Here is a 9,674-nt window from a genome sequence, read left to right on the forward strand (position 1 = left end):
CGGCAGATGGAGTGCCAGTACAGAAGGATGGGGAACAGGTAAGCCTGCCACTCATGAGAATGGCTAACGGGGGCACTTCTCCACATGGCGCAGCTGTCCCATGACCCCAAATGGCTCCCAGCAGTGGACTGCGTAGTACAGCAGTGGATCCAAGATGGCTACCGACACAAGTCCAGTTTAAGCCAGCTCAAACTTAACGAGCCTGCTGCCACAGATACCACGGATGCCCACTGCTTCTGCTAGTAGCGTAGCCCTGCTAAAGCACACGCCAATGTTGGTCTAACTTCCAACTCACTCAAAATGGCGGGTTGGAAGGACGACCAACACGTAGGGCCGGCTCATTGCTGTTGCTATGACGGCCGCTGCTTGTTCTCTGACTGTCAGAGTCATGGCTCAGGGCTGGTTCACGGTAGAACAGTAGGACCATAACACCTCCTCCTCCTTTTCACACCTCAACCCTCTGTCATGCTCATCCTCTCAGCTCCTCCCATCTTAGCGACCGTCGCAAAACTGATCCAAAGCGCTAACCAATCCTTCAGGAACAGGGAAGGTGCCCTAAGCCATAAATGTCTTCCTTTCCCTCCACCAAATGTACTGTGGATCCATTATTTATGTCTGAGCCCCACTATGACTCTCCAAACCAAAGAGAAAAAATATCACAGCGTCAATATCAACGCTAGCTGGACTCCACAGACCAGTATAAAAAAAAAATAAAAAAAAACTTCTTCAGGGTCCACTGCTCCACCAGGCTCTAAGTCCAGGGTTAAAGCTCTCGTCCAATCCACAGAGAGGTTGGGAGGGGGGATGGGGGGTGAGGAGAAGGAGGAAGGAAGCCAGAGAGAGAAGGAGGGAGGGAGAGGGGAAGCGGACGAGAGGAGAGATGGACTGCCTTCCCACAGCCAGGGAGTCATGGTGCCTGTATCCCAGCGCTGCGCTCCTGTGCTCCTCCTGCATCCCCCCCCCCCCCCCCTCCGTCCGTCCACCAGGGTTCTGCCCGTGACGTCCAGATGATAGATAGATGGAGGCAGGGTGACAGGAACCACTGCTTATCTCCTCGGTCACCATCCCCCTCCTGTTAGCCTCAGCCTTGTGTCTGTCTGTAGCCAGAGATACCGTTACAACACAACACAACACTGCTGCCTTTACCTCGCTCTCTCACACACACACACACACACACACACACACACACACACAGACAGACACACACACACACGCCCGCGCGCATACAGACACACACACCCGCACAGGCGTGCATGGATGCACATGCACGAACCGGCTTACAGAAACATAACAAATACACACATGAGCACGCATGTAGCGCCCAGTCATACACACACAGACACACCAACCCTGATGTACGGGCCTCCTCAGGCTTAGCCCGTTTTCTTTTTTCTTTCTGTAGCAGATGTAGAAGAGCAAGAGAGAGAGAGAGAGAGAGAGGAGAGAGAGTCATTCATTCATAACATATACACTCTTATATTCAGAACTGAACAACTATGAACTGATCCCCCTTTCAACCCTTCTCTTCTCTCTGCTGCTCCGGTCTTTGATTCCTATTATTTTTTTCTTCTTCTTCTTGGGAAACCACACACATATATATATATATTTGTCTCTCCTCTTTCTTCTTATTTCTCCTCCCTCCATCATCTTCCAATTCTGCCTGTCGGTTGTACAATCTCCCTCTGTCACAATCTCTCTCCTGCCTCGTTCGCCCTGTCTTCTTCCATTTCCCCCCACGCATGTCAACCTCTCTCGTCCCCTCTCTCTCACTCTCTCCTGCTCCTTCTGTCCCCATCCCTCTCCTCCTATTTTTCTCCCTCAGCATGGACCTTCAGAATTTTCATGGGAAGGAATCAATGTAAGTGTCGTGATATCATTCCTTCATGTATCTTTCTTCCTAAATCTGTTTGTTTACCTTTGATTTGATTTACCTCACCTCTGATGTGGACTCAGTCCTTCCCTCACCACCCATCCTAAACTGTTCTTTGAGTGTCTCCTTCAGTTAAGTGGTGGTGCACTAGGGAGCAGGGCTAACGGTTAATGAACACTGTCGTCTCATTGAAAGCAGACCAAAACCTACACTTCCCATCAGGCAACTCAACACTGCCAAGCAGGAAACTGATCCAAAAATGGATCTTTAGGAATTCTGGGAAATGTAGTCTTTTTGAGTCTCTTCTCTAATCCTGTCCAGACTCCCCCCCCCCCCTCCCCCTCGCCCCCCAAAAGTAAAAACCTTACACTAATCCAGTATCTATTATCACTTCTCCTTTCCATTCACACCTAAAACATGTGTGTGTTCTGGTACCATCTCTTCCAACATCCCTATTGTCTTCTCTTCAAAATCCTATCGCTATCCTCTCTTCCTCAAGCTGTCTATGGAAGACACCACATCCATCCTGCCTCGACTGAAAAGGAACTCCAACGCCTATGGAATCGGCGCTCTTGCTAAGTCCTCTCTGACAGGTGTGTCAGGTGTGTGTTTGTCCTGTAACTGGTAAACCGACCCCATGTCGGCTCCCGTCTGCCTGGACGCTGGAGCCAACATGGCACCCGAATGGGTTCCCCTGATTCACTTCCTCCCCACATTTTGATACGATACGTCAATGACTCCACATTGATGGAAAATCACTGAGCCCCTGTGACGGGGCTGGAGGGAAAAAATAGCACATTGCATCATCATGTAGGTTGTTACTGTGACGAGAGGTGAGTGTTGAGTGAGAAGTTGAGTTTTTTCGTTGGTTTTGAAAGAGCAGAAGCTTTTCGTGTCTGGGCATTCTTGTTGTTCTGTTCTCCAGTGTGTGTGTATGTGTGTGTGTGTGTGTGTGTGTGTGTGTATATACCTGTGCCATTGGCAGTGTGTCAGTGGTTTCAACAAGTGTGTTCTCAGTGTAGTGTTTGAGTCCAGCTGTCGTACAGTGCAGTGTATTTGAGGAAATATATGGTGGTGCAGAATGTCACTCTGCAGAGGCAGCGTGCAGTGTAGTATAGATGCTTCCTCGAAATCCAATATTTAATGCATATACCTCATTTCCATATGCTTCCGCACATTCAATACACTTCCAGAGCAGCATTGACTAGACAGGGATTTCTATATTAGAATCATCATCTTGGTCACATTAAATATAGAGGGAATCTATTATGCAAGCAATAGACTGCCTCCTAAACGTCCTGGTCAAGTCAGATTCCATCGTGTTTGAGTCAGCTGCATAGAAGCGACAGGAACTGCAGGGCGGTTTTGCTTACCCAGCCTAGCTTAGCAAAAGAGAGAAAGCCCTCATGTCAACAAGCCAAGCTCTCATTACTCACAACCCATCGCCATCTCACCTCCATTAACCTTCTCGGTATCCCAGGGTGCACCTCTCAGAGTGTAGACCAACCCTCCACTTCACCATTATTATTATTTTTTGCATTATAAAAACAATCCACCCCCCCCCCACTAAATGATTGAACCATCCATGCCATGTCCATCAGACTTGTTTAACAGCTGTCATTCAAAGGCCTTCCAACATGGGGCCAAGAACACACCGCTTCAAAGTCTTGGTGATGACATAGCGTTTTGGTCTACCCCCCCTCCTTCCCTCCTCCCTTCCCCCCCTCCTCCCCTCTCCCCTCTCCTCCCTCTTCCTCACCATCTCCTCCTCCCTCTTCCTCACCATCTCCCCCCCTCCCCCCCTCCTCCCCTCCCCCCTCCCCCCTCCTCCTCTCCCCCCTCCCCCCTCTTCCTCACCATCTCCTCCTCCTTCTTCGTCACCATCTCCTCCTCCCTCTTCCTCATCATCTCCTCCTCCTCCCCTCCCTGATCTCCGCTCCGTCCAGTTTCCCGCTCTATGAAGGACAAGGTGACTAAGCCCACAGGGATGGCCCAGGGTCGGGTGGCGCACATGATAGAGTGGCAGAACTGGGGCATGCAGACGGTGGGCGCGGGAGGCGTGATGCAGCCCCGCATCTCCACCCAAGAGCGGGAGAACGAGAGGCGGTTGGAGAACGACGCCTACAGCGACCTCAGCGACGGAGAGAAGGAAGCACGTTTTGCTGCAGGTCGGCGCTCCTGAGTTGAGGGTTTACGACTAAACCTGGCAACCCTGAACCTGGCAACCCTCAGCAGTGCCGCCAGAGTTCAGCTAATTAGCTGGGCGTATTGCCAACTAACTTGCATGGTCTCCTAGCTGATTGAGCAGAAATGGCAGCCAGCTGAACCTAGAGGTGACTTTGACCCTCACTGACTTGACCTCTGACCTTCAGGTATCCTGCAGCAGTTTGCGATCTCCCAGGCGACGCTCATGGCCTGGACCTCCATGGACGGGGAGAGCATGAGGTCGGGATCCAATCAGGGCAGTGTGGCACACCTCAGCGAGGTCAACCAGGAGAGCATCACCAGCCGAGGTAAGGGTGACAGTTATCAACTGCATTAACGCCTGCCATTACTCTATAAACGGTGGCATTCTTTTCTTTTTAGTTTTTTGCTGTTTTGAAGTTTAAAAAAATTACAGTAGCCAAATGTATCTCTTTTTTTGTTGGGGGAAAAAACGCTAATATGTGTAGGCCTAATGTGGATAATTATCTATTTTAAGTAAGTAACAAAAATAAAAGCTGCCATTAAAAACAATAAATGGGTGCATATCAAACTATAAACTTTGCATACAGGAGTAGGCTAAGCTTGGGAGCAGACGAAACTGAAGAGTAGCATATCGGCTATAGGGCATGCGTCATTTTCTCCGTAACCAAGACATCTATTCTATCTCTTCCTTTCGCCAGCAGGGTTAACTCAATGCTCATTTCACATTCACAAACACGGCCTGGGGGAACGCAAGACCAGGGATTTCATCAGTATATAAATAGTACACTCGGTCATTATTATTCCACATCTCAATGTTATTAGTTTAAAACGCCCGTGTGTTTTTCCATCTCATGCGATAACGCGTTCTGACAGAGTCGGAAAAATCGGAACGCGCCTTTTGAATGCGTTTTGTAGTTATACGATAAGACTTCACGTGAAGGATGCGTTAGAGAGTTTTAATTACAGTTTCATCCAGTAATGACACAAATAAGTTAAGAATCAGACTGTAGAGTTTGTACTTAAGGGAGGTTAGCGGCTGAGAGTGTGCTGTGTATTTTTGACAGCCTTTTTGGTCATTAAAGTGATGAACCGGCCATCCATAGTCTAGGAAGGCTCTCAGCACTGCTACACGGTATCTGAACAGCACACCTTGAGGTCATTTTGTCAGAAAATATGTTCTTTATCCCACAACCAGTAAGATGTTTGTAAGTTTGATTTACACAGCTCTCTCTTTTTGACTGCCCCTGTACACATACCTACCAGGCCAGCAAGCTACACCAACCCACAAACTGATACATGCTTCTATTAATTTGCAGCTAATGCACAAAAACAGTGGTTTTTACTTCAAAAGTTTCATTTCTGGTCATCGATCAGGGGAGAATATTAGCCCCCTGTGTCTATGGAGATAAACCTCACAGTGGAAAATGAGATGGCAACGCAAGTATGAGTCAGCCATCAAATCAAGGAATATCAGGATGGTAGCTGTCTGAAGGATGTGTCTGTAGAGAAGCAGACAGGCCCCTAGGCATGGGAGACAAACACAGCTCTAATCCTGTGTTTTATCATATATATGTTCTCTGTCTGGTTACAGTTTGAATTACGTTTTGAGCTCAGGGATAACGAGTTGTGGCAGGGGTTTGTTCCTGGGGAGAGGGTGCCACCTGCAAAGTTTCACTCTTGATTTGCACATTCTTGTATTTGTGTAACTAAGAATCCTGTTTGGATCATTCCAGACTCTGCAGCGGATTTGAGGACATTGAGGACGTTATTTTTTACACTCTTCCTCTTTTGGTTTCCTCAGACCAGATACTCCACCACTCCACCGCGGACGTGTGGCCGCATACCTACGTCTCCCAGGGCCTCTACTGCCTCTCCTCCTCCGACGCCTGGGAGCCAATCAGCAACGAGCCCTCCGGCGTGGCTTCTCCCGCCGCCGGCTCCTACACCATGGCGGGCGGCGAGGGCTACGAGGCCAACACGGCCGCCCACTTCATGTCTCAGCAGCAGCAACAGCACAGCCAGCTGCAGCAGCTGCAACAGCTGCAGCAGATCCAGCACTACCAGCAGCAACAGCTCCTGCAGTACCAGCAGCAACAGGTCAGATAAACGGACGCTCTGGGAGAGGGGTTGGGGGAAAGGTACTGGTGTGAGAATTAGATATGGGTTCCCTGACGCCTGAATTCCTTCTCCTTCCAGTCCCTAGAGCACAGGCTGCACAGTGCCAATCACTCCTTGCAAGCCACGCCCAACAGCACCATCCACAGTCTGGCCCCTCCCACTCATCCGCCATTGGTGGACCTTTGGGGGGCGGGACAGATGGAGTCCTATCCGATGGAGGGAGGAGGGTTCATGGGCGTGTCTGCGGTGGTGGAGCCTGGCTTAGCGGTCCAGTCTACGGTGGAGATGGGGACCGAACACTCCCCTCTACTGGAGCAACAGGAGGATGACATCAAGGTGAGGTCACGCGAAGGAACAGAGGTCATTTAAAATAATTCCGTTGCGGAGGTCATTCATGACATTTATAGGTCAGGACATGAGGTTGACGCATTTCGTTTTGTTGAAAGCACATTTTTGTTCTTTTACGGTAGATTTTTCATGATGCCCGGTTTTGTGGCAACGTTAAAATGTTGTGGGACTTTGTGAGTTCAAAGTGCCACCAGAGTTAGTCCTTCCTGTCCTTCACAGGAAGAGGAAGTGACACTGTGCATGGAGCCAGAGTCCATGACGCTGACCCCGCCCACACGAGGAGACGATTCCCCCGCTACCGGAGGCAGTAGTCCAGGGCAACCAACAGTAGAGCCAATCACAGAATGGAAGACCTCTGATGTCACTTCCAACATTGCTCAGACGTTAGAGGAGAAGAAAGAGGAGGAGGAGGGGTCAGCTGCTTCCATGACAACCAACTGAGGGATGGCGGGGTTATGAGACTCCTGACAGACTGTCCCTGGAGTCAGGAGAGAGCGTAATAATCAAATATTTATCAATTAATCTGTTCCTTTTCAGGTATCGAACACGTAATTTGTTTGGGTCAGGTAATGACCTCTTAATACTGCTGAGAGACAGTGGGGACGAGGGAACGGACTCACACAGAGAACTGTTGGTGCGACAGAGAATATTCTGTTCTTTTGGAGCCTTACGTCCCCCGTGAGATGGAGTAGTGGATGAAGGGATGAAGGGAGGACTGACCGACACACGCAGGGAAGAAAGGAGGGTTGAGGAGGAGAGGGAAGACAAGCACCAAATGACGATGCATTAGGGAGATGAAACGACATGGAAAACAACAAAAGGGGAAATAAACATGCATGCTTTTTCAAAGACAGATGTGACTATGTCGTCGTCTTACAATGATTATAAAAATCCATAGTAAAAACATTATAGTGATAACAATAATTTTTCTAATAAAGAAAAAAAACAGGTCACAAAAATGTATGTATAAGTGTATGATAAACATATAGGAAGGAAAACGTTTTTTTTCTTTCAATTTTGTCTCTTGTCGGGGAGAGCTACTGTGTTTACAGTCAAGATTATAAACATTCAGAATGACACAATCATATTTACATCCCCACACCTTTAAGAACAGCAACATTCACCAAGTGTAGTTTACTTGTGGTCCTTTGAAACTCTGTCACTACATACAGTCTGCCCAAACCAAGCAGATAGCCACCAGGGCCCCATAAATCCCTTAAGGTTACACCTCAAATTCGATCATACTGTAACAGGCCAATTTAATCTCGATCTAGACCCTGCAACCCACATCAATTGTGTGAAATATCAGATCAATCCTCACAGGGTCTGCATGGTTAACCCCCTGCTCTGTGATGCTTTGGCACCCAGATCCCCCCAGGCATGAAGCGCCCACTAACCTCCCTGTTGACTGCACACACAGCACTGCACACACAGCACTGCACACACAGCACTGCACACACAGCACTGCACACACAGCACTGCACACACAGCACTGCACACACAGCACTGCACAGATACGGATTGTACTGCGACACAGTCTGAGTCCTGCTCTGTCCTTCTGTGTGTATGTTTCTCCAGAGTGCTATGGAGTACCTGTACTATACAGCACTGTATAGGCTTTGCACTGAACCATAGTACTACAGTTGTAGCGGTTTAGATGGAGCGGGTCTGTCTGCATACATGGACAGAGTAGAGGAGACAGAAAGCTGTAGACCGAATCTATTTGCACTGATGCAATCCAAGAGATCGGACGATGCCTTTGGACTGTGATGTTCAAACCCCCTTGTTACTATTCAGAGAACGCTCCCTGCATCACCAAGCACCAAAACGTCACCACTGGAAAACGTGGACCCTCATCTCTTGTAACAAGCGCAGTATGTACTCAAGGCTGGAGGAAGAGTACACCATGGAACGTTCTAGAAGATTTAGACGCTGGTTCTGGTTCTGCGGATTCCTTTTTTTGTTTGGGTGTCTGCACATGGGACAGTTTTGACAAGGCAAAAAATTCCTTCAAATTTCTAGAAGACAGCTGTATAAATTGTATGTGGATAAAAAAATATATATGTGCACACACACACACACACGCAATATATACATTGCAACCAGTTGCATACAGACAGAACATTAGTCTCCAGAAGGATTTATGGCCACATTGCCACATAGATGTCCTGTAAATAGTGAGTATGCGAACCTTTTCTCTTTCCTTCTCAATCCACTGTCGGCTCTTTACTTTTCTACTCGTCACCATCCCATGTTCTTTTGGGGGATCTCTCTTTTTCTCTCTCTAGCTCCTAAGTCCAACCTGTGTTTGAGTTGTCATGACACACGGTGGAGAAGAAATAACGAACATGGGAATGTCAACGTTGTAAATAGTGTGACCAGAGGCATGTATAGGAATGTTGGATTTCGGTTGTGAAGTCCACCGGCGGAGGGTCAAAGGAACTCCTTGGACACTTGTCCACCATTCAAGTCAATCAGGGATCAGAACCGAGTAGAACTAGATCTGAGTAGAACTAGAACTGGATCGATCAGTGTCTTCCTGCTCATCGTCATGACGATGAGGACGAGACCCATGTGGGATGGGATGGCTGAGTAAGCCAGGGGGTGTGTGTGTGTGTGTGTGTGTGTGTGTGTGTGTGTGTGTGTGTGTGTGAAAGAGAAAAGAACTAGTTAATGATGTAGTTTATTCTACCTGATATCGGAGGTACTGGACTGTCTGTATGAATCACAGAGGAACCGTACACAAGACATACTGGTCATGGGTATCTTTCTGTTGTTGGAGAAATTCTCCTTCCACTTTAATGATTGTGTGACAAACTTTTACGATCAAAAAAAAAAAGTTTTATTGACTTGAATGAATTTATTTCGTGATTGATCATTTATGCAATGTTGGGACAATGTTTATTTTTCTACGGAACTGTTGAAACCCCCCCCCCCCTCCCGGTATAAATCAAGAATATGAGTCATTGGTGTGTAGGTGGCACAGCTTTGTAGATTTTGCAGCTTTTGTAGAGCTGAAGCTCCAGGCTGGAAGACTTCACACAATGACCCATATTTATTTATTTATTTAGGAATTTTTTTTTTTTTGGGGGGGGGGATACCATGACAGCTTGTACAAAGTTTATTATTTTAGGTAGGAATTGGCCTTTTG

At 47.8% G+C, this 9,674-nt stretch overlaps 1 protein-coding gene across 2 annotated transcripts; it reads left to right on the forward strand.

Moving 5' to 3' along the window:
- Window positions 1–9,465, forward strand: fam131bb (family with sequence similarity 131 member Bb). Of its 2 annotated transcripts, none has more exons than XM_047028834.1 (8): window positions 1–38; window positions 1,823–1,858; window positions 2,370–2,472; window positions 3,817–4,038; window positions 4,243–4,383; window positions 5,859–6,154; window positions 6,254–6,511; window positions 6,743–9,465. In XM_047028834.1, the coding sequence occupies exons 3-8, from the start codon at window positions 2,376–2,378 to the stop codon at window positions 6,962–6,964; spliced, it is 1,236 nt and encodes a 411-aa protein (XP_046884790.1). In that variant the 5' UTR covers window positions 1–38; window positions 1,823–1,858; window positions 2,370–2,375; the 3' UTR covers window positions 6,965–9,465. The 2 variants fall into 2 exon arrangements, with proteins under 2 accessions (XP_046884790.1, XP_046884801.1); XM_047028845.1 differs by having other exon boundaries at window positions 2,370–2,463.
- Window positions 9,466–9,674: the final 209 nt, after the last annotated feature.

Source organism: Hypomesus transpacificus, chromosome 2 (assembly GCF_021917145.1).
Source record: "Hypomesus transpacificus isolate Combined female chromosome 2, fHypTra1, whole genome shotgun sequence".
Taxonomy (NCBI): Eukaryota; Metazoa; Chordata; class Actinopteri; order Osmeriformes; family Osmeridae; genus Hypomesus; species Hypomesus transpacificus.